Source organism: Penicillium crustosum (assembly GCF_028827405.1).
Source record: "Penicillium crustosum strain IBT 35664 chromosome Unknown utg000002l_segment0_segment0, whole genome shotgun sequence".
Classification (NCBI taxonomy): domain Eukaryota; kingdom Fungi; phylum Ascomycota; class Eurotiomycetes; order Eurotiales; family Aspergillaceae; genus Penicillium; species Penicillium crustosum.
In genome coordinates this window covers 8,417,107-8,444,802 of record NW_026623123.1, presented here as the reverse complement: position 1 = coordinate 8,444,802, position 27,696 = coordinate 8,417,107, and the positions used below count along the sequence as shown (strand labels likewise).

General features: G+C 48.7%; 15 protein-coding genes across 15 annotated transcripts; 6 read left to right on the top strand and 9 right to left on the bottom strand.

Annotated features, from left to right (window-relative positions):
• Positions 1-475: 475 nt before the first annotated feature.
• Positions 476-2,293, bottom strand: N7487_006719 (F-box protein; the record flags this gene model as incomplete). The annotated part of the gene is made up of 1 exon (XM_056874466.1): positions 476-2,293. One exon carries the CDS (start codon positions 2,291-2,293, stop codon positions 476-478), a length of 1,818 nt encoding a protein of 605 aa, XP_056732186.1.
• A 919-nt stretch (positions 2,294-3,212) lies between these two features.
• On the top strand, positions 3,213-4,881 carry N7487_006718 (cytochrome P450; the record flags this gene model as incomplete). Its single annotated transcript, XM_056874465.1, has 3 exons — positions 3,213-3,541; positions 3,599-4,692; positions 4,745-4,881. 3 exons carry the CDS (start codon positions 3,213-3,215, stop codon positions 4,879-4,881), a joined length of 1,560 nt encoding a protein of 519 aa, XP_056732185.1.
• A 572-nt stretch (positions 4,882-5,453) lies between these two features.
• On the bottom strand, positions 5,454-5,935 carry N7487_006717 (mitochondrial 37S ribosomal protein mS37; the record flags this gene model as incomplete). The annotated part of the gene is made up of 3 exons (XM_056874464.1): positions 5,454-5,552; positions 5,626-5,705; positions 5,806-5,935. The coding sequence occupies 3 exons, from the start codon at positions 5,933-5,935 to the stop codon at positions 5,454-5,456; spliced, it is 309 nt and encodes a 102-aa protein (XP_056732184.1).
• A 299-nt stretch (positions 5,936-6,234) lies between these two features.
• Positions 6,235-7,847, top strand: N7487_006716 (DnaJ family domain-containing protein; the record flags this gene model as incomplete). The annotated part of the gene is made up of 2 exons (XM_056874463.1): positions 6,235-6,600; positions 6,669-7,847. The coding sequence occupies 2 exons, from the start codon at positions 6,235-6,237 to the stop codon at positions 7,845-7,847; spliced, it is 1,545 nt and encodes a 514-aa protein (XP_056732183.1).
• Positions 7,848-8,081: 234 nt separating this feature from the next.
• On the bottom strand, positions 8,082-8,807 carry N7487_006715 (uncharacterized protein; the record flags this gene model as incomplete). Its single annotated transcript, XM_056874462.1, has 1 exon — positions 8,082-8,807. The coding sequence occupies one exon, from the start codon at positions 8,805-8,807 to the stop codon at positions 8,082-8,084; it is 726 nt and encodes a 241-aa protein (XP_056732182.1).
• Positions 8,808-9,759: 952 nt separating this feature from the next.
• Positions 9,760-11,013, top strand: N7487_006714 (uncharacterized protein; the record flags this gene model as incomplete). The annotated part of the gene is made up of 1 exon (XM_056874461.1): positions 9,760-11,013. One exon carries the CDS (start codon positions 9,760-9,762, stop codon positions 11,011-11,013), a length of 1,254 nt encoding a protein of 417 aa, XP_056732181.1.
• Positions 11,014-11,158: 145 nt separating this feature from the next.
• Positions 11,159-12,092, bottom strand: N7487_006713 (pyrroline-5-carboxylate reductase; the record flags this gene model as incomplete). The annotated part of the gene is made up of 2 exons (XM_056874460.1): positions 11,159-12,000; positions 12,056-12,092. 2 exons carry the CDS (start codon positions 12,090-12,092, stop codon positions 11,159-11,161), a joined length of 879 nt encoding a protein of 292 aa, XP_056732180.1.
• Positions 12,093-13,075: 983 nt separating this feature from the next.
• On the top strand, positions 13,076-14,521 carry N7487_006712 (putative proline utilization protein PrnX-like; the record flags this gene model as incomplete). Its single annotated transcript, XM_056874459.1, has 1 exon — positions 13,076-14,521. One exon carries the CDS (start codon positions 13,076-13,078, stop codon positions 14,519-14,521), a length of 1,446 nt encoding a protein of 481 aa, XP_056732179.1.
• Positions 14,522-15,121: 600 nt separating this feature from the next.
• N7487_006711 (GNAT family N-acetyltransferase) lies at positions 15,122-16,863 on the top strand (the record flags this gene model as incomplete). The annotated part of the gene is made up of 2 exons (XM_056874458.1): positions 15,122-16,569; positions 16,640-16,863. 2 exons carry the CDS (start codon positions 15,122-15,124, stop codon positions 16,755-16,757), a joined length of 1,566 nt encoding a protein of 521 aa, XP_056732178.1. The 3' UTR covers positions 16,758-16,863.
• A 432-nt stretch (positions 16,864-17,295) lies between these two features.
• N7487_006710 (uncharacterized protein) lies at positions 17,296-17,621 on the bottom strand (the record flags this gene model as incomplete). The annotated part of the gene is made up of 2 exons (XM_056874457.1): positions 17,296-17,472; positions 17,577-17,621. 2 exons carry the CDS (start codon positions 17,619-17,621, stop codon positions 17,296-17,298), a joined length of 222 nt encoding a protein of 73 aa, XP_056732177.1.
• Positions 17,622-17,699: 78 nt separating this feature from the next.
• N7487_006709 (BTB/POZ domain-containing protein) lies at positions 17,700-18,469 on the bottom strand (the record flags this gene model as incomplete). The annotated part of the gene is made up of 2 exons (XM_056874456.1): positions 17,700-18,366; positions 18,426-18,469. The coding sequence occupies 2 exons, from the start codon at positions 18,467-18,469 to the stop codon at positions 17,700-17,702; spliced, it is 711 nt and encodes a 236-aa protein (XP_056732176.1).
• A 330-nt stretch (positions 18,470-18,799) lies between these two features.
• Positions 18,800-19,189, bottom strand: N7487_006708 (uncharacterized protein; the record flags this gene model as incomplete). The annotated part of the gene is made up of 1 exon (XM_056874455.1): positions 18,800-19,189. One exon carries the CDS (start codon positions 19,187-19,189, stop codon positions 18,800-18,802), a length of 390 nt encoding a protein of 129 aa, XP_056732175.1.
• A 1,186-nt stretch (positions 19,190-20,375) lies between these two features.
• On the top strand, positions 20,376-21,407 carry N7487_006707 (uncharacterized protein; the record flags this gene model as incomplete). The annotated part of the gene is made up of 2 exons (XM_056874454.1): positions 20,376-20,783; positions 20,943-21,407. The coding sequence occupies 2 exons, from the start codon at positions 20,376-20,378 to the stop codon at positions 21,405-21,407; spliced, it is 873 nt and encodes a 290-aa protein (XP_056732174.1).
• Positions 21,408-22,054: 647 nt separating this feature from the next.
• On the bottom strand, positions 22,055-23,354 carry N7487_006706 (cyclin family protein; the record flags this gene model as incomplete). The annotated part of the gene is made up of 2 exons (XM_056874453.1): positions 22,055-22,649; positions 22,705-23,354. The coding sequence occupies 2 exons, from the start codon at positions 23,352-23,354 to the stop codon at positions 22,055-22,057; spliced, it is 1,245 nt and encodes a 414-aa protein (XP_056732173.1).
• Positions 23,355-26,190: 2,836 nt separating this feature from the next.
• Positions 26,191-27,034, bottom strand: N7487_006705 (uncharacterized protein; the record flags this gene model as incomplete). The annotated part of the gene is made up of 2 exons (XM_056874452.1): positions 26,191-26,587; positions 26,673-27,034. The coding sequence occupies 2 exons, from the start codon at positions 27,032-27,034 to the stop codon at positions 26,191-26,193; spliced, it is 759 nt and encodes a 252-aa protein (XP_056732172.1).
• Between the last annotated feature and the right edge of the window lie 662 nt (positions 27,035-27,696).

Below are 27,696 nucleotides of genomic sequence, written 5' to 3'. Positions count from 1 at the left end.
CAGGCTATCGTCAGCATCTAATCAAAACATTTGCTACCAAACCCACAAAGGACCCCCGAAACTGGGCTTTTTGTCTTGGATGTCGCTTTGCCGAAGGGAAGAATCGCTATCTTTTTGTTGCTGCAATCTTTGCAGTGCAACTCAGGTTCGTTGCAATGGATGAATATGGAGAGATAGGGCTCTCATATCCCGCATCATATTTTACCAATTTCACTCAGCACGGCGTACACGGAGCTATGGATAAGGTCATTAGACCCAACATTTGCCATAGAATTTTTTTTTGCTCATTAGCTTACATCAATCAAAAGTTTGGGATCCGTCCTTGACGGACTCTCGCAGTATTTGCAATCCCTTTTGAAGTAGGAAAGAGGCTAAGGACGTAGCCTACCAACACAAACGAACACCTTCTAGTCCGACCATCTATCAAAAATAGTGTAATCTACAAAAAAAAAAAAAAAAAATCAGAATGCAAAACTTACCCATTCCTTCTCCTCCAAGCCCCTGGCTCCTCCAAACTCTCCCACCTACAATCCCAACCCGTATGCGTCTCCGCCACATCCCCAGGCCCAAGATCCGCAAACGCGTGCTGATTCCTCAGCTTAGAAGTAGTAGCGAAATCATCCTCATCCGGACGCTCATATCCAGCCAAATTGAACGCCTCGGCGTTCCAGCGTGGTAAAATCCCGGAACCTGTATTCACACCCAGGTCCAGATTATATCTGTACCACTCTTTCTGCGGACCGGTTAGGTCATCCGTGGACGCAAAGTCGAGCTGGACGACCCCGTCCACGATGCCCGTGTAGACGGTTGGTGAGGAAGGCGAGGGCGAGGACATTGTGTAGATGGGGCCGCGATAGGGACCTCTTCGGCGGGTGCGGGCTGGAGGTGGGGTTTGTTGGGGGAATGTTGGGGGCGGTGGGTAGGAGAGGAATATGGAGAAGCCCTTTTTAGGACGGGGTTTTGCGCTTATTCTGGGTTTGCTGTTGGCTTTGGTGTTTGCTGTCGTTTGTGTGCTCTGTGATTCCGAGGCGGGTACTTGGGCGTCGAGGTAACTGTATGTGTTACACATGCGCAGATCGAAGATCTTTACTACGGCTTCGCCGCCGGCTCCGGCTAGGAAGCGCTCATGACCGAAGGCGTGGAGGCTGTAGATTGGGTTGAGGTCTGTGGCGTCTTTGTAGGAGACTTCGGAGGGACTTGGAGAGCGCAGATCGTGGAGTCGGACGGTGTGGTCGTCCCAGGCAGTTAGGAAGACTTCGCCTGCGGAGCCTGCGGAGTGATGTTTATTGAGGGGTTCAATGGCACCGATATTAACCTTGGATTTGAGGCTTGTGGACTCGGTGTCTAAAGAGCCGATTCCAATTTGTCGATATGCGGAGACGCCGTATGGGGTGATTTTTGAGATGGACAAGGAGTTTTCCACATTCCCGGTTCCGACTGCCACTAGTGACGAGGATAGCAGCTTAGAGTAGTTGTTTCGCGAGGAGCTTTCCGGAATAAGCCATGTGAATGGCTCTATTTTTTCTTTCTCAGTTTCGGTATGGTATAAAGCGATGGACCCATTTTCAAAATGAGCAGCCAGAGTAGAGTCTGTGCCACTGCTCAAATCAGTTTTATCGAGTCTGAGTCCGTGTGTAATATACTTCTGCTTGTACTCAAAGGTTGCTTCTTTGGGAGAGATGATAAGGTGAGCAATATCACCTCGAACCCGACCAAAGATCAGATGCTCCACGCTGGAATCATTGCTGTATTGATTTCCTGAGGACAAAAGATGCAGAGAACATATGTCATCATAGCTGCTAATATGATCAACATCATTGAAAACTAGCCAGTCTTCTTTCGAGCGAGCACCTGTTTGCTTGATCCTCATCACAAGCTGGTTGGCAGCACCCCAGGCAAGAACCTCTTTCCTATCAGCCCAACATTGGCCATTCCAGATTTCGTAAGAATCAATTGCAGGTCTGTACCCAAGAGTCGGATTGTCTTGGCGAATCACCTCGTGAGACCCGATTTTAGTCGCCGTTTCTGGTGGCACAACAAATCGTCCGATGATGGCTTTCCTGTCCAATGCCCGGGACCTGGAGGTCAAAGCTTGTGCAGCATCTTTCCAGAACGGCGGTGTTTCGATAGATGGGAACCTGCTTCGCACAAATGCTCGAAATATCCGAGAATTTTCAGCTGTAACAATGTCATGCAGTCGGTGACATGTCTGGGACAAATGGGCTAATGCATTGGCAGTTGGGAGATGTGTCGCGATTTGATATATGATCTCCGATGGGAGCTCGGAGAGCATCTTGAAAGTGTAAGCCTGATTGACAGGGACGTGAAAGGAACAATTCTTTTGTGTCTTCAGACTATCGCCATCGTGCTTTGTGTTCCGCCACTTTCGTGTGTTTTGATGTTCATTGAGTGTGCTGGAAAAGGAAATTCTGCAGAAACAGCTCCATTCGTCCAACGACAAGCAGATTACAGCCTCGATCTATCTTTTACCCCACAATTGTCGGTCGTGTGATGTTCATACATATTCATACATTATGTCGTAGGGCAGCAATTTTATACACAAATTGCCCCATGTGGGCACCAGTTGCCTTATGACGTAAGCACATGGCCTCGCTTGGCCAGTTCTGGAGGGTTGGCCTCCTTTTTTTGTACCAAAGAAGGTATGAAGTAGACTTTGAAGCTATAAATTAGAGTAAAAGACCATAATAGAGTGTATAGTAGTTTTCAATTCCAAATAAAAAGTACCTATATGCATCTAGAGGCACTGATAGCAGTCCATTACTCTTATCGCCTTATCTCTTTCGCGGGGAAGCACAGTCGCCCGAGGTCGTTGGAGAAGCCCTGGAGTTTCCCTATCGAAACCTACGATGTAGGTACTCCATATGCTCGCATTGGCCACTTGGCACAATCTTCTATTTTCATTACCTAAATGTTCACTGTCGGCAAAGACAAAACGAATCAGAGTGAGTGGAACTGAAACGGTATGGGGCTTATAGGTTAATCTTGCAATTAGGGATCACACTCGGCACCACCTGTAATACACGGATGGGCGTTGGCTGGGCTAACAGCTAGTGACATAGCGGTGTCGGCAATCTCCATTGTATACAACCTCCACGCTCGGAGGGATTCCCAAGCCGCTTTTCTTATACATCTAAATTCCTACCGGGTATCTACCACAGTGGACGCCAAACAAAAGCTTCCCCGCATTCACAATGGCATATTCGATCACTACCCTGGTGGTAGCATTCTTTGCTGGTCTCGTCATCTACAAAGTGTTAATTTACCCAGCGTTTCTCTCCCCGCTGTCAAAGATCCCCAGCGTACACTGGAGTGCTTCCTTCTCGCCGGTATGGATGCTATGGAGGCGATTCACAAGCCGGAACAATCGGACAATCCAGGCTGCACATGAGAAACTCGGTCCTATCGTTAGATTAGGACCATCAGAGATCTCGATCAACTGTGTCGAAGGAGGGATTAAGTCAGTATATGCTGGTGGATTTGAGAAGCATGACTGGTATCCACGAGTCTTCGCATCATTTGGGTTAGTATACCCAGATACTGATTCATAGTAAACAAAGTAGCTCACCATGAGAAATAGAACAGTGAGCATGTTCACCATGACAGGAAGCAAGACACATTCCGCTCGAAAAAGGATGTTGTCTAACATATACTCCAAATCGACTCTGCAAACATCTCCTCATATGCGAATAGTTTCAGATACAGTCATCTTCGATCGACTGCTGCCGATTCTTCAAGAAGCGGCAATGTCCGACAAACCCGTCGATGTGCATGATCTAAATCAGGGACTGACAATGGACTTCGTCTCCTCTTATCTATTTGGGCTGAAGAATGGCACTAATTACCTACAAGATGATTCGGTCCGCAAGCACTGGCTTCACCTTTACATGTGCCGAAAGCCATTTGAGTTTTATGCCCAGGAAGTTCCATATTTGGATGGGTGGTTGAGACGGATTGGTCTTCGCGTGATACCCAAATACTGCGATGAGGCCAATGCAATGCTTGATTCCTGGGCCCTGGACCTATGCGATAGGGCAGAGCAGATAATTTCATCTTCCGAGCCAGGCATCGAACCAACAGTCTACAAGCAGTTGAAACAATCTCTGGACAAGTATTCCACAAAGAACGGGGAAACAAAGCCAGACAAGGCCCAGCAGCGACTCGATATTGCTTGCGAGATGTATGACCAGCTGACTGCCGGCTTTGAAACCAGTGCTGTTGGCCTCACATATCTATTCTGGCAACTTTCCCGACACCAAGAAGTGCAAGACAAGCTTCGAGAGGAGCTACTCACTCTGAGTCCCCCCATTTCATACCCAAAGACAGCCGATCTCCCGCCAGCCAAGTCAATTGATAACCTGCCTCTGTTGGAAGCGATCGTAACAGAGACACTGAGACTTCATGCTCCGATCCCTGGCATTCAGCCTCGGGTGACGCCATCTCCATCATGCACTCTTGCCGGGTATGCAGACATTCCACCTAACACCAGAGTGAATGCGCAAGGATATTCACTGCACCGCAACCCTGAGGTATTCCCAGAGCCAGAAACCTGGCAGCCGAAGCGTTGGCTGGAAGCTGAAAATTCGCCGGCTAACCTGGAAGAGAAACGGCGGTGGTTCTGGGCGTTTGGGAGTGGAGGACGTATGTGTGTGGGAAGTAATCTTGCACTGCAAGGTATGGACTTGAAAATCCAAATCATTGAATTATGCTGATTTCCCCTTGACAGAGATGAAATTGGCCGTGGCTGCGATCTACACTAACTTCCGCACCACCATTATCGATGATGACAATATTGAAGCTATCGATGCTTACACTGTGAAACCGACAGGCGATAAACTGATCCTTAAGTTTGAGTCTGTCTGAGATATCACGGGAGGGATTTTGCAGGCAGCCATTGCTACAAGCAGTATGAAGTCAGTAGAATTAATTTGACGAACCAGGGTGTATCAATATTGCAGCTGAAAGAATACGCGACAAGATTAATGAGACTCCTATCTAATGATCAATGCGCGACGCACAGCCTGTCAATTAAGAATCTCCGTAAGACTAACACAGTCCTCTAGAGCTAAAGAGAGACATGCTATATTATCTGCCTCTCATAACATTTTCCCACGCACGCTGGCCGTGTTCATCCACCCAGAGAACCTTGATCTTACCGGTAGTAATGGACTCTCTATCTAACACGAAATTAAAAGTATGATCAATTGTTCTGAAAGGTGATTCCATATCCCACATAGTTGTATACTGTACATATGAGTAAAAGCCAACTCCCATAGCCTCTGATGCAAAATAAGCGGACCGAATCAGTAGATCCTGATGAAGGCCCGAGTATTCGCGTAATAATGTATCAAAAAGAAACCCAAAACTCCAGGACAACTCGCTTCTGCTGCCAAGTCCGGATAGACAATCGCGAACAATCCAGTGCAAAGAACATTTTAACCGAGAACACCATCCTTCTTCCGGGGGCCAACAACCTTGGGGTACATTCTCATGAGGTGGTAGTTGACGGTGTTCTTCTTTTGCTCCCTGGATTTCTGTATGCGCGCGGAACTCGTTAGGAGGATGTCGACAATAGGAGGAAAATAACGGTGGTGGTTTATAACGTACCGGTGCATCCATGCACTTGCGCAATTGAGCCTCGAGAGCAGCACAGCCCTCTGCGCCGTATCCAGCGGACGCCCAGCAGTCTGTTTGCAACGGAATATTGTCAGTAACAAATTCACGATGTCGAGATTCAAGGTACTTCGCGACACCGTCAAACTCGCCACGGAATAGGAAAATACATACTAAGCATAGACGACATCACTACCACGCAGGGGTTCTGCTCATTCTGATTCGGCCGGCGAACACGGAGGTGGTTGATGGTGTTGAGACGCATCGGGTTCAGCCGGGTGGAGAGGGAGCCTTTGGGTGCCATGGTGGGCAATTATTCGGTTCGTAGAACTGGCAACAGAGGTATCAATAGGAGCGAGAAGAGGCGAAATGCCTTGAAGCGACCGTGTGCGGGATTAACGATGGTAGACTGGCGCCGGCGACGGGATCTTCGACAAACAAAATCCGAAGTTTCGACTCCGCGGAGGTGGATGACTAATCTTGCTCACGCCCCCGAGTCTCTTTGTCTTTGTCTACCTCGAGGACTTGCCACCATAATAACAAGTCTTGTACTCTCTTTCTGATATCGCAAGCCTGTTAAAACATAAAAGGAGGCTATTGAGTATGCATGGAAAATACAGTCTGCCAACACAACTCCGAGGTGTTTATTCAACATGTACATTTAGAGCTCCGGTAGCTCCCACGTCTAGGCGGTTCTCCACAGCATGCCACCTGAATCAAACATCGCCCTCGCCTACGGCCAAGGTGGAGGATAAAGATGGCTCAAAAGAGGAAGAAAAAGATAGTCCTATGGGACGCCGTCTAGCTCAAATGACAGAAGACGCGATGCTTGAAGGTGGACGATCTGCACATCGCAACATCGAGCAAGCAGGGTTCTCGGAGGAGTTGAAAAATGAGCTCGCAGAGCGCATTGCTGCTACTTCATTCAGGAGTCAGCATGCTGCTGCTCATTCCATAGTCGAGATGCCCGTATGCGATCCTTATCAAACCTTATCATTCTCTACCGTCCAACAACCACTAACCTTCCCTTATCGCAGTCTGCCGCAGGACAGGGCACACGAGAGAACGCCGCCGCTCCTAAATGGACAGGAATAGAGCGTCTCGAGGACACGGCTCTGCGGATGCTAGACGACGCGAGCAAACCTATCCGAATGCCTTACAAAATCCCCAATCCTGTGAACCTCAAACCCACCCCGAAGCCCAAAAAGTCTCGCGGAGAGCGAATTGCAGAAGCGAAAGAGCGCACGTCTACTTACACACTGAGTCAGGCTCCTGGATTTTCCGAAGAGGAGCGCGAGGATATGCGCCGGGAGATGAGGGAGCAGTTGACACCTGGGGCGCATTCCATGCCAATCTCGATTTCGGGTCTTTCGTCGCTAGCAAATGAGCGAATCGAAGATGCAATTGCGCGTGGTCAATTTGAGAAGATACGTCGCGGGAAAGGCGTCAATACAAAGCCGGATCACAATGCGAGCAACCCATTCATTGATACAACCGAATATTTTATGAATAAGATCATCCAGCAGCAAGAAATTGTGCCGCCATGGATCGAGAAACAACAACAGGTTGGTTCGGAACTCAACCGATTCCGCGAACGTCTTCGAGCGGACTGGCGGAGACATGCTGCGATGTTGATTTCCAGCAAGGGTGGCTCCCTGGACGTACAAATGAAGCGGGCAAAAGCCTATGCTGCAGCTGAGACTCGGTTGGCAGACAGAGCGAAGTTGGAGGCTTCATTTAAAGAAGATACATCTGCCTCGGAGATCAACAGTGATGACCGGATAGTCTCCGAGCCGGAAAACTCCCAATCCCCTGAAATTAAGAATGATAGCGAGGAAATCTCGGAAGATCTAGCCCACCTTCCACCGTTGCGAGACCCAAGCTACCTCGCAATCGAGCGTTCTTATCACGAACTCGCCGTGAAACAAATCAACACCCTTACACGATCATACAACCTGCAAGCTCCACCCTCCGCCCACAAACCATATATCAACCTTGATCGAGAGCTCAACGCATGCTATGCCGCAGTAGCGCCTCAGTTAGCAGAGGAAATTAAGCGCCGAGCGACAGAGCGTGCGCGTCCAACACCAACCGTTCCGCCGGTTTCCTCCAGCAAGTTTGGGTCACTGGGGATGGCGCAGCCTGTCAAAATTCACGAAGAAGATCAGTCGAAGGGATATGGTATGAAACAGCTATGGCGCGATTTATTCACTTAATCTTGAAGACAGTAAACGGCACAACAGAAAACTCTCCACCCTTCCTCTATTCAACCTGTGCGGGGCCATCTCAGAGATAATAATACACCAATAATGTGACATAAAGTATGACGAGCGATGGCACTCTCAATAGAAAAGAAGACAAAGACGATCTTTTCAACGCCACCTCCCAGCCTCTCATCTTCCACAAAACTAGAAGTTGCCCTAACGAACTTGGATGGAAATCTTCAGTTCTCACGGCTCGTCGCTCTTCGCAGGTTGTAGCTTTCTTGGTTCCCACCACATGATTAAGGGGTAAACGACGAGACCGCTGATAATAGCACCAATGCCCCCCCAAAACCCATTATACAAAACGAAGCTCGCAGCATCCAGTTTCTTTGCGCCAGCAGCGATCGCCGGCAAGCCTAGCACCAAGCAGAGGATAGAGAGAACAAACACAACGTATGCTTGACCGAGGCGAATGCAAAGGTCACAGTTAGCCGTACGCCTGATCGCGACCCGATCTGGGAGAAGAAGTGATGCCTCCCGTATAGATTGCCACGTCCTGAAAGCCCTGCAGAGTCTGACCGTAAAATATATCCACAGACAGCCAGCGACTAAAAGGAATATAGCCCCAACCAAGCACGCCGCATCCGGGTGGATTCTCGTGTACATGCCCAGGTACCCATGATCCGGTAGCCAGTCCGTACAAGTACAAGTAGTCCCATTCATAGCCGACGAGGAAGGATTGGCAGTCGTGTTGCTGGCTTCGTCTCGTTTTTGCATGGGGATGATGAAATGATGCCACGGGATCTTTGGGAAGTCTCCCTTCGGCCAACCGGCTTGCTCGAGGTCGGAATCGCCGAAGGGTAAACGTGAGATGACTTCAACGTCGCCCACCCAGATCTCGTTGACGGCGTTGCCTTGGTCGTAGAAATGGTCTGACTTCACGCCGTGCACTGCGGAGATCTTATTGCCCATGGGTTCTTGGGACAAATTGGTAGATTTGTGTTATGAGATAAGTGATGAATGAGCCTTTACGAACGATAATGTTTCGAGGTATATAGACAGTGATGGATGGCGAGGATGAGTTCACTGGGGATCTTGCCCGGTTGGCCATCTATGGGTAGGCGACCCTGGAGTCATATCATTTGGAAGGATCGAAAGAGGGAAGCTGCGTCTGGGTGTCTCTTTTGCAGTGAGAGAGATGATTTGACTTTGTATCTATTCTCTCGGACTTTAACGAAGAAGCAACGGAAGTGTTCTCGTCTTTTTTTTGAAACTACGATGAAGTTGACGAGATATCTTATTTCGACTCAATGCTCGACAACATTGTATTATAGCTTAATTTTAAATTATAACAGAATAACAGCACGTATATGTAAGATTCGCCAAAGCTTTCTATTATAGATGATATGAATTGATTTTTACTATGTCGCCCTTGGGTATAGTATGCTGTTTGACGAGGATTGCCCCAACTAGAGATTCTAGGTAGTATATCCCAAGCGATAATATGCTTTAATTTCGATCAATTGAAATATGATTTGAGAATATTCTTATGTACGAAGTACTCCTTACCTAAATCACAAGTTGGAAAATGTTCTAAAATAACCCCAAAAGACCTTTTTTGGGAGTTAGGGTTCTCTCCTGTGAGTGGCCGCCGCCAAGTGACGATCGTGCATGAGGGCGCGTATTTGTGACCAACGACAGGCTGAAGACTTTGATTGTCTCTGCACTGACTTTCTCTTCACTTCATCACATCCTGTGCTTGCTTCTTATACGCGACCCCTCCCCCTGCCGCCCTCGTCACTTTTGGAAGATGTATCACCCCAAATCCTCGTGTGAGATTCGACGTTTCGAAATGTCGATCAGTGACTACTACTTTTAAAATAATTACTTTTCCTCTCCCATCTCTTTTATAATCCAGGCGGAAATGACTACTCCGATAGTCTTCTTTTTGCCCGTCCTTTTTACTCTCTTGATTGTACATAGTGCCCCGGTTGAGGCTCAGAACATCCAACGTGAATCCAAGTCGGCTGCGCCTCCAACACTGGACAAACCATTGCTCGCAATCCAAATTGGAAGCATTGTGGGAGCCTATGTGATCTTTGTCGCTCTCCTTCTAGCTCTACTTATCTTCGTTGGACGTCGTCTGCGTCGGACAGTTCAATCCTCCAACTATACGCTGCATATGGAAATTCTGAAGCCTGTCAGACCGCCTGCCAGCATGGATCCCAGCCCAGTCTCTCCAATGTCGCACAACCTCCCCAGTCCAAAGTCCAGTGGATTCAAGTCCTGGGGATCATTGAACAGGAGTGCCAGGCCCTCCCAACCATCCATGAACGGCAGTATGGTGACCATTGACGAGTCCATCGTCGCAAACGACCGACAACGAGCCCAGCATGATATGGAGATGCTCTATGCAGCAGTCATGGAACATGACGCTCAAAAAGCCTCTGGAGTTGATCTGTCCGTCCGTGAACAAGATCTCCAAGCACAATCACCAGACAGCCAACTCACAAACCCATTCACTGACCGTGCCTCCCACGTCTCAGATAACTCATTGGCACCATTGGCACCATTGAAGTCCCCCACCAAGGGATTCAACAGCTCGCGCTTGTCGAAGCTCTTCAACTCAGGCTCGCGCGCCAACCCAGACTCAAGCAAAGTGCGCTCGCCGCGTCTGGCTATCCGCAAAATGCCCATTTCCTCTCCACTAGCCTCGCCAGCAGTGGCCTCGCCTCAGGCGGCCTATATGCATGAAAACCCGCCTCTTTCCCCACGGATTTATAACCCTGGTCCTCCGCCAGTGGTGCCGCGGCTGCAGGCGAGCGAGGCAATTAAGCCCGCTCCCGGGCGTGCCCGTCCACCGGCGCCTCTAACCCTGAATACTCCCTCGCCTTCTTCCTCCATTCCATCCAACCTTCCTTTCCGTGAGGCGTACCCGCCGCAAAGTGCCCCGGCTACCAAGACTACTATCTTGGAACGGCCTGTGAAGAACCGGGCGGGTCCCGTTACGGGAATGGCTACGCCTTATAGTCCGTACATGCCGTTTACTCCCGTGACGCCCTTTACCCCCGGGCGCACGGTGACAAAACGACAACGGAAGCGGGAGGAGCGTGGGAATGGACTGCAAGTATTGAACGAAGATGATTTAGTCAAGGACGATGATGATATCTGGGGATGATGTGAATCCAGTATGAGAAATGAGTTAAATTGGGAAATCAGGCGTTGAAGTGCAAATTGGTTCTATACATCATACATCTACAAGGAAATGTTCACACATACATACACTGGCTGTATAATTCTATCTCAGAATGTAAAATCTACATCTACATCTTCTCCTTCAAATGCGTATTCCCCCTAACAATAGCCTCCGCAAAGTCCGACCTCGCCCCGGCCTTCTCAAGACTTAAAAGCGCCTGAATAGTACACCCCCTCGGCGAAGAAATACTCTCCCTAACAGCCGCCGGATGCTGACCAGACTCCAAAACAGCTGACAACCCTCTAATCCCCTGCAAAACCAACTCCATCGCATCCACCCTCTTAAATCCCTCCGCAACACATCCATCCAACAACCCCTCAATCGGCAACGTCAATGTCGCCATCGTCGCACCAACAAGCACAGTCGCCAGTCCAATGTGCTCTGGTCCTAGATACTTAACCGCACCGACATGTTTGAAAATCCACTCCGTGACCGCAACCATAGATTCCGGGATGGTCGACGCGGGAGTCTCGATGATCGTCATCGACTGTCCGAACTGCGCGCCCATGTTCGGGATAGCTTTCATGACATATGGTTGGTCTGTAGAGCTGGGATCTGGGTTGATGAGAAGGGTTAGGGTTGGGCATGTGGGGCCGGCGAGCATGCTGATGACGAGTTTGTTGGACAGGGCTTCGCGGACGCCTGGTTCGCCTAGGACGGCTTCGGCCATGAAGGGCTTGCAGCCGAGGATTATTATGTCGGATTCTTGCATTGTTTGGACGGTTTGGTTGGAGACGATTTTGATTAGTTGTTCGTGCTCCGGTGCGATTTTTGTTTGGAGACGGGCTGCCGAGGCTGCTGTTTTTGTACACGCGATGAAGCGGGTAATTGGATTCGGCGTGGTTTCGGTGCTTGAGCTTGAGAATGCGCTGTTTAGAAGGCCGTTTAGGACGGCGCCTCCCATGTTACCTTGGTGGGTTTGTTAGTGGTGGTTTACTATAGAGGGATGGGTGTGTTTACTTACCGCATCCGATGAATCCGAGGGTCTGTCCTGAGGCCATGATGTTCTATGTAGATACTGAGGGAGTTGGAAATTCAATTGTGTTCTGAGTTGAGGGGTTGGCTGTCTCTTTTGACTCATATGAATCTCGGGTGAGGTGTCCGACATTTGGCGGCAGCCTATGCCGACCTCGGGAGGTTTGTTCACGGGAGGTTTGTTCGTATAGTATTTTACTAGAATTAAGAGTATGGAACTTGGTCTTTTGCTGATATATTTGAGACGACAGGCCGATCATTCTTATCGAGCTATTCCCCATCATTATTTCTCCAGGTCTATATTGCAGAATACATGGGTTACCGGAATATCATCTAGACCTGGGTGGTCGAATATAAGTGAATTTCTCTTATCATTTCTCCTGGAGATTGTCTAGAATATGAGCATAATCTATTTAGTCCATTCAAAGCGAATACGAACACTTCAACTCGTTTAGATCCATCTGATTCTTGCCTCAGGCACCCAATCCACCCTAGAAGTGGCGTATAACAGATTTCCGCATTGGGCTTGGCTTTGCATCCCCGAATGCAGGAGGGATTTCCGTTATCATCTTCTATCTTTTATATTTTCTCCTCTTCTAACCGCATAGCTCTTCTATGCTTGTCAAAATCAGAGCCTATGACTTGAATTGTTCATTGCATTAATAACAGCTGTTGTTTTATCAACTACGCTGATCGCCCCCGCTATTCCCCCACCTCAGAAGTCGCAGTTGTCGTCATCCTCGGAGAAGGCGAGTTGCTATTTCCGACGCCCCGAGCTATTTCGGTCCCCTGCTTTTTACTCCATTAAGACTGGGCGTGAGAGAACTTGTGTGTACAATAATAGGCTGTAAGTGGTTTCACTCTTATCTTGGCAGAGGCGCGGTTAGGACTTGGCTAACTGGGCTGGACCTTGTTCGCAGATTTCAGACTTTCTCTTCCCTTCATCCCCCGCCACTCGCTCCTCGTTTACACTCCTCTCCTTTTTGTGTTTCCAGTACGAACCACCTACATGCCTCTCACCGTCCTCTCCCGATCCCAGCTCCGCGAGCTACTACATGCGCTCTCTCGCGACGAGATTCAGAACCTGCAGCGCAATCTCGCCGAGGCTCTACGAGAATACTCCAGTGGATCCCAGGAGAAAGGTTGCTCTGCAACTTATCAACCCCAGCGAACAGCCATTACTCGTCAGAATGGCACCACCACTATCTTCATGCCTGCCAGCACGGGCCAGACAATCGGCATCAAGATGATTTCCCTGCAGGACGGGGGCGATGCCGGCTGCAGTATTGAACGAGACACCGTGGATATGCAGGAGAAGGAACAGATCTCCTCGCGCAGACGAGGCTCTTTCCGAAACTCCGTGGCTTCCATATCCTCCGACATGAGTGATTTATCCGTGGGCTCAGAAGACAAAGAGGACAGTAACTCGATTAGTCCTGTCACCACCACCACTGGCAGCAGCACAGCAGGATTAAGCACGGATAACTCCACACTCCTCACTGGTTGTGTCAATCAGAAAAATGTCACCTCGAATATTTCCGGAACTCTTGGCGCTTGGCCGGGCGCAGGAACTCGTGACACATCGCCGCGCGGCAGTGTGACACTTCTAGATGGCGAAAGTTTGCCATTTGCTTTGATCAACGCACATGAACTGACCGCATTCCGCACAGCCTTGGCCTCGCTGATGATGTTCAACAGACGCAAGAAGGTGCGCACCATCGTTGTATTCGGAGCAGGTACCCAGGCTTACTGGCATATCCGCTTGGCGCTGGTTCTCCGCGGTGAGGATATCCGCCGGGTAATCATTGTGAACCGTTCATTCGATCGCGCAGCCAAGCTTTTGCAGGAAATCTACCTGCCCGAAAATATCCAATGGCGCGGAGACGTCAAGTTTTCCGCCGTTAGCACCGATTTCGGCGAGTATAGTCGCGTTTTGAAGGATCATGTGCGTAAAGCCGACGCGATCTTCTGTTGTACTCCCTCTCCGGAACCACTTTTCCCCGCGGAATACCTCACCTCAGGCGAAGGCCGTCAAAAGGGTCGCTTGATTTGTGCGATTGGATCATACAAGGCACACATGGCCGAGATTCACCCGGATATCCTCCGAGATGAGGTCAATGTGCAGCCCGCGCATCGTCATTGGCACAAACATATCCACCGTAGTGGTGTGATTGTAGTGGATAGTCTAGACGCGGCCATGAAAGAGGCGGGCGAGATCATTCAAGCCGGAATCAAGCCGAAACAGGTTGTTGAGTTGGGTGAGCTACTGATGGTTCGTGATGCCACTCGTGACGCGGCCACTGTGGATGAAGAAAAGAGTCTGCGTGAATGGTCACAGCGGGGGAATGTGATCTACAAATCGGTTGGGCTTGGACTGATGGATCTCGTGACTGGCGGAGATTTGGTGCGCTTGGCGCGGGAGCGGAAGTTGGGGACCACAGTGGAGGACTTTTAGGTCTTTTAACTGGACTTGGAGGACTTTGATTTGATACCTTTGCTTATTTTACTTTGCTTCTTATTGGCTAATCTTTAGGACTTGTCTTGTTCCAGGGAAATTTCGAAGATCAACAAGATCTGCCGGAGAGCCACCAATCCTTAATTGAGATAACAATACATGACATGAAATAATGCAGCTCTGCCTTGATCAGAGTATAGCATAACATTCTAAACAAGAAATAAGAACTGGAAATAAGAAACATAAATATATAGACACATAACATCTATATAGCTTGGAAGATTAAGTTAAAGAAGCTTGATACATAGTGAGTGGTAAGTGGGCTGATTGTCTGCGTCATCGGATATGTAACCTCGCGGGGAATCTTCCTTCTCTTTTTTTTTTTTTCTCTGAGCAATCTCCAGCTTCGCATTACCAATCCAGCTATTGGCATTGGATATCTTTCCTTTTAGCTGCTTTAGCTGCCTTAGTTGCTGTTGGTGCACGATTCTTCCCACCCCGCGCAGTGAGGGGCCAAAGCAGAGATTAAAAGTCTGCTACTCTATAAAGAGGTCTTGTGACTCCCCAGAATATCCCCAAGATATCAAAGATATCTTCGCCATGCGAAACAACGTCTGCTACTTGCCCAATGGCCTCACCTTCAACGTCTCGCCCGTTTTTGGTGGGGTCACCTTCAAGTCCGCCGATTTCAACGTCCAGCACAACTCCACCTTCCCTCCAGGCTGGACAATTATAATCCATACGGAGAAGCTTCCTAAGGAAAAAGAACAGAAAGATGAACCAGACCAGGACAAACCCCGCGATGATGAAGACAATTTCACCCGTTTCACCACCCCCACCTTGACCCGCGACTCCCTCTACATCTCGTATATAGTCAATCCACCAACAAGCGATTTCAAACCCGTGACTTCACCCACGCGCCAGATCGCCATGATGCTGTGGGCAACCCTATGGTGGTACTTCCACGAACCTGAACCAGACCTGCACGTCGAGACCGCCGCATCAAGCATGACCCCGCCCAACGGCCGACCAAAAGGTGTCTGGCGCATAAATATCAAGCGCGAAGGAATCTTCAAAGGCCGGAACCTGCTCCAGAAGCTCGAGCGCATGGGCCTAATAGCGACCGAAGACTCCTCCGTCGGTCTCCAGCCCATGGAAACCCGCGACTCAAGCAGCTGGTCCACGATGTTCGTAAGCCGACGCAGCTTCTGGCAACTCGACCCACGTCTATTCCTCTTTACCCTCACTCCAAGTCGAGGCCGTGCCTCGACACCTCCCTACCGGTCGCGGAATGCATCGCCCGCGCCCGACTGCGGTCCAGCTGTCGCAACGCCGCCGACTCTAGCGCCCATGGAAGCAACCTTCCACACGGCGAATATGGGTCCGTTCACCTCGGTAGGACCGTTCACGTCTGGTAGCCATCTACCAACATACTATCCGCCTCCACCGATGCAGTTCACCTCTACGAACGGGGTGCGACACCCTGTGCGCCCGAAACCGCCGCATCAGGGTGAGGTCTTCTACGTGCGCTACGTGCCAAGTTTGAGTCAGTATCTCTCGTTCCGCGTGGCGTTTGTGCCAATGTCGGCGCAGGGGACTGATAGTCGACCCGGGACGCCTGTTACCGCGTCTGTGACTAGTATCGCGCAGCATCTTACTGAGAATATCTGCTCTGATCTGGACACGCTGCACCGGTGGATGAATGTGCCTCGGGTGGAGGCGATGTGGGGTGAAGGCGGAGAGAAGTCTGTACAAGAGAAGTTCCTGTTGGCTAGTCTGACTAGCCGACACAGTTTCCCTGTTATCGGATGTTGGGACGGGAAGCCGTTTGGGTATTTTGAGATCTACTGGGTCAAGGAAGATCGGCTGGGACGACTTGTGGACCATGTGGATAATTACGATCGAGGAATTCATTTGCTCGTTGGGGAACAGGAGTTCCGGGGTGCGCATCGGGTTGCGGTTTGGTTGAGTGCGCTGGTGCACCATTGCTTCTTGTCGGATATGCGAACTGAATCTGTGGTGCTGGAGCCGCGGGTTGATAATATCAAGTGAGTTGTCGGTGCTATTGCTAATACGCAAAAAAAGGGAAATGAAGATGAATGTGCTAACTTCTTGCAGACTCATTAATTACCTCCAAGAAGCAGGCTTCTACAAAGAAGGCGAGGTCAGCTTCCCGCATAAGCACTCTGCCATTATGAGGATCAAGCGCGAGTACTGGGAAAGCCCGGCTCTATAGAGCTGTCATGGCGATTTGCATTGAGATGATCACGAGTAACGAAACAGCTAGCATTGCCTGGATTTTGACATTTCTTGTTATTTGACTCGCTTGAAACATTGCCTTGGCCATTTACTTTGGCCTACGTGTACCATGGGCGGCTTATCTCAATAGAACAACTGTTCTGGTTATTTTTTATTGGATTGTTTGACGTTCGATTCCACCTATGCTGTGTGCTCCATTTCCACCTATGCTTCATTTCGAAGGAGGAAGTCGATATTATTCGTAGAAACAGATACCCCTAACCCATATGAGCCTCAACGAGCCTATAGATGCATACCAGTCCCCAAGTAGCACCTAACTGTCCCGTAGAAGAAGCCCCAATCCCTTAGCACAACTGCCAGTGATCTTGAATTTTCAAAACTTGTACCTTCACTAGACGCACACAATGGAGCTTCCTCAACATTCATCCCTACACTGATACCATTTTCTCCCTCTAATAGGGTCTCTGAAAAAAGGCATATGCATTTCTTTGAGAGTATTCAGTGCCAGGACCACTTCATGGAGGGATCAGCTCCAAAGTTAAAGTATTCTTGAGTTCAGCTGGCAAATTTGTACTCTTTGCCTTGGAGAAACCCTCCAACGGAAACCGAGGCGAAAACACGGTGCATGGGGTGACCATCGCGTAAGAGGATTCCCAAATTTGGATGCTCTTTTTACGAAGACGGTAAAAGTTCTACATGGTCTCATTTGATGTCAATGTGATTCGAGAGGCTCTCAACAAAACTAGCACACCAACAGCAGTCCTGCCCCAAATAACCCGCAAATATTCCCACATACAGCAAAGACCAATACCTTGATACAGCTTCCAACGAATTTCTCCATTCAAAAAACTCATAAATTCGCTGAACGAAATCAAAATCTGTCTTCGAGGGTCCGTGGTGTAATCCAATAGTCGCTGTCTCATATGCCATGGGTAATAGGAGGAGGAAGACTTCCCAAATCAATCCCGGGATACCATCTCAGAATGTCCAGGGCTAGGCTCACTTCGTGGAGAAGGTCGGCTGCAAATTCGGGATACTCTCGAGCTGTGTCGGCAAATTTATGTGGACAGTGTTCAAGAAAGTCAGCAACACAGGAATTAGCCAAAGCACGGCGCACGGGATGGCCATAGTGTAAGAGAATTCCCGAAATAATGTGTTCCTCTCGTAGCAAGAAGTTTTGGTTGTAGGCTAGCTCGCCTGGATCCAGCTCGTAATCTGGATCCGGATTGTCAACAATGATTTCATTGATGTATTCGGCTGTTTGGGATTCTATTCCGGTAATCCCGTATCTGTCCGCAAGCCTTGCAAGCTCAATGGCGGCCCAAATGTGTTCTCTGGGGTCCTCGATATCAAACTTGACAACCCGAAGGTAAAGCCATTGAAAGAGTGCCTCAACGCTCCGCTTCGAGATAACGCCTTCCATTAGCTCTAGATCCACGGCTTGCTCTTGGGCCTCTAGAAAAGAGCCTTCGAACATGGCGGTGAAAACCGGAGACTCTGCGCAGAGGAGTGCTTTGGAGATTTCATATTCGCAAGTATCTTGGATTCGAACCTTGACGAGGGGACCGTGATAGAGTGGAAGCCTTCTAGAGAAGGAAGAGTTAGTGAACTTCCATTAGTCAGTGAGACTTTAGTAAAGGCTTACGCTGTTGCGAACGGCTCAGCACTTTTTTCAGATATCTCACTCATCTCTCGTCTCGACTTGATGGATTGATGGGATGAAAGGTTGGCTGAGGTGTGTGAATGAGACGATTGACGAATGTGCAGCTTCACAAGATAAATCTCCAATGTCGTTTGTTTGTTCTCTACGCGCGTCGACTACAAATATCAGCCGAACATAGTTCAGTGTACTCTTTTGACTAAGATGTTCTGTGGGAGTTTAGACGTTCAATTTAGACCTTCAATTTTCTACCTAGACTTCTTTCAAATTGATGTGTAGCAATTCCAATAGTTCCAATGCCCATCCGAGCGTTCATACCTCGAAGCTGCTCAAATCTTAGAGAAATACTTTAAACTCCATTACTTCTTTGCAGCCCAAGTCCAGCTCGACTTCTGGGGTAGGTAAATGATTTTATCGTCAAAAGGATCTGTGAAAGCGACCGTCTCGTTGAGCTTGTGGGCAGCATTCAAGGCTACTCGTACCTCCCGGAGAAGATCAGCTCCAAAGTTTGGGTAATCCTCAGCTTCCTGGGCAAATTTGTGGGTTTTGCCTCCAAGATACCCTGCAACACAAGCTGCTGCCAGGGTCTGGCGCACTGGATGTCCACGAGGCAAGGAACTCCCCGAAATGATATGCCTGGATGTGAGCCAAGGCCAAGTGACGTTGTCGAGGGGGACGTAGCGCTTGGTATTCTGGCTATCTAGGTAGCAAATGGCTTCCTTGATGTCTTGAGCCACCTTGGATTCCATCCCGGTGATCTGGTATTTGTCTGCTAGTCTTGCTAGCTCTATGGCAGCTGAAATGCGGTCTTCTTTGTCTTTGATATCCGACTCGATCTTCCGAGTGTAGAGTCACTTGATAAGTGCTTCGATACTCTGTTCGGACACGACGTCTTCCATTTCTTGTATGGTTGCAGTCTGCTCGTCGAATTCTCGGAACCCGGGCTTAAACATCGCTAAGAAAACAGGTGACTCTGTGCATAGAAGGTCCTTTGAAATCATATACTCTTTTTCGCTTGGCTGGAGTCGTATCTTGATAAGGGGACCGTGGTACAGCGGCAGCATCCTAGTAAATCAGTATTAGACACATCCTTTCCAGAGAGCCATCGTTTACCCACGCCGATGTAAAGTGCTTAGCACTTGTCTCAGATACTCCTGTCCACGTCGTTTCTCTAAATTTCCCACTCATTTGAAAGGTGACAGATTGATGATTGAAAAATGGCCGAAGATTATGAAGGAGAAGACCGACAAGTGATATGAGAGTGACTTTATATCCATGGTACTGATTTCCATTGTAATTTGTTTGTTATTTGCCATTTACTATGCAGTAAATACAAAATGCTAATGCAAACATCATTCATTCGCTGTACTATGTTGAACAAAGAGATGCTTACTCAGAATCCGGATGAATCACGACCTACAAATGTCAATCAACACGTTAGTAGGCATACCGACGGTGAAAAAAATGGCTTGAAGACCATCTTAAACCCGGATTCTAATGGAAAATAACCTCTATAGATTGGCAGCACAACTGCAGTACTTTCCCAGAGTCAATGTTTCGTGGATTATTAGTTAAAATCAGCCAAGAGGCCTGCCGCTGCCACATAACAGATCGTTTCTTGGGTTCAACCTTGGAAGTCTTAACGATCCTTGACTCAGCTCCCACCCGACAACGACCATGTTGAAAGGGACCCTTTAACTATTACTTTCCTGTCCTATAACAAGATCAACACTTAGCCTATAATACGTATAATATACCTTAAACCTACCCGAGGATACATAAATGCGGGGAAACCTAGGTACCACCTACCTAAATCTATCTTCCCCACGCCTCGGCGTTCCTCGGCCTCAAAGTATAAGCACAAACCCATATATCAACCTCCAACTCCACCCTCCAAATCCCCCAACTCAATATATCCTCCCTCCAAACACCAAAATGTCAATTCTAACAACCTGGACCCTCCACAAAACCACCAAAATAGCCCACCTAACGATCACCCGCCCCAAGAAACTAAACTCCCTAACAACCCCCCTCCTAACAACCCTAACCTCAACCCTGCACCAAATCTCCAAAACCCCCAATCTCCTCGCCATAACCCTAACCGGCGCGGGCCCGAAATCCTTCATAGGCGGCGCAGACCTAACGGAACTATCAACCCTACCAGACGCCGCCGCAGCACGGAAATTCATAACAAACGTCCACGGAGCATGCACCGCGATCCGAACGTGTCCCGTCCCTATTATAGCGCGGATTAACGGGTTCGCGCTTGGGGCAGGGTTGGAGATTGCTGCGGCTTGTGATTTGAGAGTTGCCGGGAGAGGATCGGTATTTGGGATGCCGGAGGTTTGTTTTTTCTTTCTTTCTTTCTTTTTTGTTACTTCTACTTTTACTTCTACGTTCTCCATGGATACTTCTATGATATTATATTGGAATGGGATGTGTGGATGGATAGGTTGAAAGTTGGTTTGGTATGTTGAAATGGGTAATATTAACATGCATCAGGTTCGTCTCGGTATCCCCTCCGTCGTTGAAGCAGCACTCCTACCCGGTTTAATTGGCTGGGGTCGTACAAGACAATTACTGTTACTTGGCGGGACGATTTCTGCTACGGAGGCGCTTAGCTGGGGGCTTGTTGAGAAGGTTGTTGCGGATGAGGATCTTGATGGTGCTGTTTTGGAGTGGGTTTCAGAGATAGGAAGGAATGGGCCTCTTGCTGTGCGTAGACAGAAGGCTTTGGTTTCGAGGTGGGAGGAGCTTTCGCTGGAGGGTGGGATTGAGGCTGGAATTGAGGCTTTTGGGGAGTGTTTTGTGGCTGGGGAAGATGGTGGGACGGAGCCTGGGAGGATGATGGGGGATTTCTTTAGGGAGAAAGAAGATGTTAAAGATAAGGTGAGGATTGAGGCTGAGAATAAGGATAAGGGTAAGGGTATTGGTAAGGGACACGGAAATGAGGGGTTAGGGTTGTGAAGGGGTATGCAATATACTATCCTGTATAGTTGCGCAAGGGGGTGTGGGGATTAGGTTCAATGTTCTTACTGTGACTACAACAAGGCTTATACATTACATTCTTACGGTTTACAGTATTATACGAGATCCAAAGTTGAGTAAGTTTCATTGTCCAAGTAGGAGGTAAGTACATCAAAAAGTACAACGTAGATCGCGAGCGCGAGCAAAAAGGTCTAAGCATAGGATAGTATCCAGTGGAAAACGAGTGAAGTGTAAGACAGGCATAAGAGATACCAGAGATACAAACGCCGAATGCGAGAGGCAGATGCAGTAGCGAGTGGAAGAGATGAAAGACGAAAGACGAAAGGAAAGCAGAGAGGATGACAACTCTGGTCGGAATCAAGCTCATACGATGTAGGGTGACGTATGCGAACATCGAGAGACAGGTGTGAGCGTGGGGTATTGGCAGATGTGCGTATCAACGGGGTGAACAGCTTTTTCAAAAGCAGCAATATGGAAATATGAAAAGGAAATAAAAAGTCATATGGGAATGTGAGTTGAACCAGGTGATCAGGAGATAGGAAAAATGAGAGATGCAGGAATAGCATCGGGTGATTAAGTAAAAGATCGGATTGCTAAAGAAAAAAGAAATCGAGAACCGGCTCGATTTAGTGAGATCGACGACCGCCCATGTAAGAGCCTGTAGCGGAAGCGAGGAAGCGAGCCACGAATCCACCGCTGTGTGCGTGGCTGCTGGTCTTCAGCTTCTTGGATGGCTGGCGGATAGGTTCAAAGGACTTCTTGGATTCGAGGTGGGGGACGTTGACATAGCCGTAGTTCAAAGAGAGGGATGCAGGGCTGCGGGACGAGTCCGAAAGCATGAGGTCGTCGGCACCCTGGGAGGAAACCGTGCTGATAGAAGCTGGTGTGCCTCTTGAGCTTGGTGCGACGCTGGAAGAGCGCGAGCAGAGAGAGTTGAGCGTCTCAGCGTGGGAGAGGGCTGGAACGTCGCGGACGGATGGTGGGGAGACAGAGCGGTTGATTCTACTGGGGGATGCACGCTGACGCTGATAAGGGTTGTAGCGATCGTGCTCTGCAACATGTTGAGTTGCGTAGTGGGTGTTGTGCATTGTTGGGCACGAGACGTGGGTGGGGAGACGGCGGATGGAGTTGTCGTTTGCCCGACGGGTCTCACCGCGGGCTTCCAGCTTTTGGCGGCGGAGACGGCTGGCTAGCAGATCAGCTGAGGCGTGAAGACGGCGCCTGGGGATTGGTTAGTGAGTGTTATGATAAAAAGCGAGAGAATGGGATACCATACCATTCGCGGTGTTGTTGTTGTTTGTGGAGGTATTCCTCTTCGGCGAGACGCTCTTGCTCTTGAGCGATGAGACGCTGACGGTAGGGGACGAGGAAGGGCTCGAGGTAAGTGAAAAGGTCTTGCTCGGTGATGCGCAGGTCCCAATCAAGTAGGAAGAGGAGCTGGCGTTCCATGAGGTTGACCTCGGGGAGGGAGAAGCCGAAGCTTTCGAACCCTTTCACTGCGGTGTAACGGGCCCAGTGTTTGTTCTTGGGGCTCGAGTCGTTGAGGTTCTTTGCGGCGAGGATGAGTGAAGCCAGGAAGATGCGGTGGACAGTGCAGCGCATGCCCTTTGCGACTGGTGGTAGGCGCGAACGAAGACGACCAAGGTAGACGAGACAGCTCATGAGAGTGGGTACCTGCACCTGCGACCGGGCGACCAGTGAGGCGATGAAGGCCTCGATTGAGGGCAGGTCAGGTAGGTTAGAGGGTTCCATTGGGGGAGTGGATGGTGGTGTAGGTTGGCCATTCTGGTTGACGGTGTTGGTCACATGCGCCTCACAGCGGATGACCTGGGCAGCTTGTTGAGCGAGGTGTGACACCATTTCGCGAGTGACTCGGGTAGTGACGAACTCATCGAGAGCCGCTCGGTTGAGTGACAATGAATCCATATTGTGAAAGAGTGATATATGGTAGAGGGATATGATAGAGAGAGGTTGTCGGAGAAGACCGGTCGAGGATGGGAATTAAGTATGTCGACAAGCAGGCAGCGATCAAAGAATTTGGCCTGGTAATGAATTGTCTCGGACAATCCAATTCAAGGACCTTTGGGCAAAACGAGACAATGGTCTTTGTGTGTTTGCGAGGGTATCAGATGAAAGTCGACACAAAGTGAAGCAGCGAAAATCAGATCAAAGAAACAAACACAGGTCGAGAGAAAATTGAATTCCTGACCAGCAGGATAACTTTCAGATCAAGTACTCTTTTCTTGGTAAGAAAAAAGAATGTTGCAGTAAGGATGGGATAGTTGGGGTTGTCGTGTCAACGCCTATCGATAGCCCTAACTGAGAGCTTCACGCAAAACTGAGACCCGCGACGGATATTTATTCGAGACACAATCCACAGTTCACTGCAAGTAGGCAATAAATTGGAAATAATGTTTCTGACAGGAAATTATTATAGAAAAGTGAAAAGTTGAAAAGATGAAAGCAAAAGAGAATTATTAAAAGGAAAGGATGACGACGTTGGGCATGTGGATGAATCTCGTGAAGAATCTGGGCGGAATACCTGTCTAGTTATAGTATCTGGTATGCGCCAGAGTGGGAGTAGAGGGGGGAATACGGGTGTTTCCCCTGCAAGGACGTGTCATCCAGTTAGAAGACAGAAGGAATAGGCCAAGCACAGGGGTAGAATTGAATGAACCTGCATAGTTGGATCTTAGATGTTCCAACCTTTTGGCGCGCGGAGTCTGAGACGAGAGAAAGTGAGCTGATTTGTCGAGAGAACGGGTGATGTACACTTGATAGACTATTATTGTACCTGTGCGTTATTATCCCTAGATTCATCCAATAGAGGGTTCAGTGCCTCATTTTCATGTATGAACTTGTTGGTATTTCGTGTTGGGGGTTTTTTTTTCTTTTAGTTGGTTTTTTTATTTTAAATGTGATAGTATTGTACATTCTACATGAAAAACCAAAAAAAAAAAATAAGGGGGAGATCCAACATCCAGGATCGCCATATAGAAAGGTCCACTCCATTATTCACCTATGAACTACGGAGTACGGAGTATGAAACGATGAAACTGACCGTCTCATATCTAGTCATTCCATTCCTTGAACGCGTACCAAAATAGAATTTCCTCTTATTACTCCGTACATAGTATCTACATAATGTTACCCTACTGCCTAATCTCCAAAAACCAACATCCAAAATCCAACAATCCAACAATCCAACCTCAGCTGAAAAAAACAAAAGGTGGCGATTTCAAGTTGGCGCCGCGAACTCGCGTTAGTGCCCAATCACTCGAAACCTGTCAGTTTCCGATATCACCGTGGGGCGACACTAGAATCCCTGTCCAAGTGTTCCTGGTTTAATCCTTTTAGTCCTTTTAATCCTTTTTAATTCTTTTACAGTTTATAATCCTTTTTAACTAGTTCCCCTTCCTCATTGGATCCCAACCCCCCTGTCACGCGAATTTAGCGTGTTCGAGGGATTCAACATACCTACGCAGTACGGAGTCTCCCAATTCCACCAAAAGATAAATATCCGAACCTTGAAAATCCTCCCACCTCACATAAGGTAGGTCACAATCATTCGTCATACTTTTCCCTTTTTCCCCGTTAGATCTATCTATCGATTTTTCCAACCTCTTCCCAACCTCTTTTCTTTTCTTTTCTTTTTTCTGATTTTTCTCCCCGACCCATGCAGTAATGTATATTGCAATCCCGTGGGATGCATGCAATGTTCCGTGCATAGTACTCTTAGCGTCTACTTAGTTACTTCTTACTCCGTACTCGGTACCTCCATGGACTCCATAGCCTAAAAAAAGACAAAACACACTGCATATGCATACCCAGGTACGGAGTACAGTACATTATGCATCTATATAAGCGCCCGTCTTCCCCGTCTCTTCCTCCACTCCATGCCAGCCTTGGGAAACTCCCTTCCCGCCTTCCCGCCCCAGCGCTTACGATCCCAACACCATGGAAGCGATGCGACGTTTCGCGTTTCTAATTTTATATTTTTCTTTTTTTGTAGATACATATGTACGGAGTACTTATGTAGGTCTTGTTATTCTTAGATTTCTCTACGCGCGCTCCTGCTTTCTCATAACCCCAGACCCTCCCCAATACGCGGGGCTCATCACCCGCCATTCCGCCAAGCCGAATCAGGACGCGATTTGGAATGTTGGCTATGTGAACTGCGCCTCGTTTCAGCATGGCGTCTCGCTATTTTGTCGCCGTTGGAATGTGTTGGATATACGGTTGGTTGAGAGGGCTTGCTTTTCGTTTTGTACAACAGGTTTTTTTTTTCCCCCATGTGTTGGTTGTTCCCACAGGTGTTCCCACAGATGTGGTCCAGGCTCCCATTATTATTATGGGGCCGTTGGGATTCCAAGAGTTTGGTGGAGCTAGGCGCTTGGATAGGTTTCAGGATCGTAGGGCTTGTTTCAGTGTTGGGTCGGCGGTTAGAGATCGTGTTGGTGTGCTCTACAGTGGGATTGGTGTGAAACACGGACAATGCGACCGTGTGTACGGTGTAGTGGGCTGAGGTTAATGTGTCCGTGTGTCTTGTTGGTAATTATAGGTCTTTCTATTATTGGATGTGTGGTTTCTCGTTCATTTTGATGATGTTGGGGAGTCCAAATTAATTTGCATTTCTTGATGAATACACCATCTCATCCCAGTCCTAATCGTACACGTCCCAGACCACCCTGGCCGTTTAAACAGCAACAGAGTATGGAATCCAAGTCTCAATCACCCCATCTGTGCTAAACCGCTAGACGATTTACAGAAGCTCAACCCAGTAGTTGTAAACGGTCAACTCGGAAGTACCGGTGAAAGGCTCAGTGCCAGCCTGCACAGTCTTCAAGTACTTGTTGTTGGGCAGACCGTGGTTCTTGACGAGGTAATCAAAGAAGTACAGCAGATCACCACCGAATTCAGTGACGGTAGACTTGGCGACGAAGCTGTAGACAGTCATCTGACCGTTAGGACCAACCCAGAGATCCCACTCGACACCGTTGAGGGTGACCGTAGCGATGGTCTTGCCAGTGGAGGAGATGGGGCCGGCACCACCCAGGGCAGCAAGCCACACCATGATCTCGTACTCCTCGCTGCCGGTAGGAGTAGAACTGAGGAACAGGTCGTATGCGACATCAGCGACGATGTTGGTGTTGGAGTAGCTATTCCAGAGACAGTTAGCGAGGCTGTTCATTCAGAATGCACATGTGTAACCATGTGCATGGGGTTAAAAACAGGAAAACTTACCTCCAGGTCCAGGAGGACTTGAGGCTCTTAACAGTGCTCAGGATCTGAGGAGTGAACTTGAGACCGGCATTGGCGTAGCTCTTGACCTCATTGGGGTAGTTACCGGCCCACGAGTAGGAGGTGTGCCATGCGAGGGCGTTGCCGTTGCTCCAGTCCAGAGTGGTGCACTGCTTGGCGTTGGTGTCTTTGTCTTGGTTCCAGAGGTTGTTGAAGAGGGTGAACTTGTCCGTGGAGACTGTGCCATACTGCTCACAGATCTCTGTGCTGCGACGGGCGATGTCGTTGGATGGGATGATGGCGGCGTTGCCCACGGCGGACAGAGCCAGGGAGACGAGAGACATGGGTGCGACGAATGACTTCATTGTTGCGGTTGGAACTGGTGTTCAGGATAGACGGGTGTGTGTGGAAATTGGAGTTGTTCTGATCGCATGAACTCGGGTTTGTCGGTTTGCTTTATACTATCCATCTTCTCTTCTTTCGGAAGCCGTCCATTTGAGGAATAACTCGGACTCTAGACCGGTGGACTCATGTTTCGTGTAGAGCACCGAGTAGTCCTGTCTCACATTTTATATTGGCTATCCAACGAGATCGCGACCGGAACTCCACAGCATCCGGATAATACCAAAGGCTAAAAAGCTTGCGTGGGGCATCACGGAGTACTCGGAAAACGATTGCGCGCTATCACAACGTGTGCCTTTTCCACCATGAACCCTTGTCATGTAGGACTTTATCCGACCACTGCGTATTCGGATTGGATTTGTTTCCCTATGCATTTCGGCAGATCTCCTTAGCAAATGTGAGACGGCGGCGCAGAGCGGGGCGGAGAAAATGCTGCTTCTAGAAGAGAACGCGATATCTAAGATTGTGGAAGGTATCCACCTTTTTTTCAAGATTTCCCCCTGAATAAACTGTCAGGATATTTGCGAAGTTTCTCCGGGTTGTAATCAAACTTGCTTTTCTGTGCCCAGAAAGCTAGGATCAATTTCGCATCTCAAAATCCTTCTCTCAAAATCCTTCAAACACA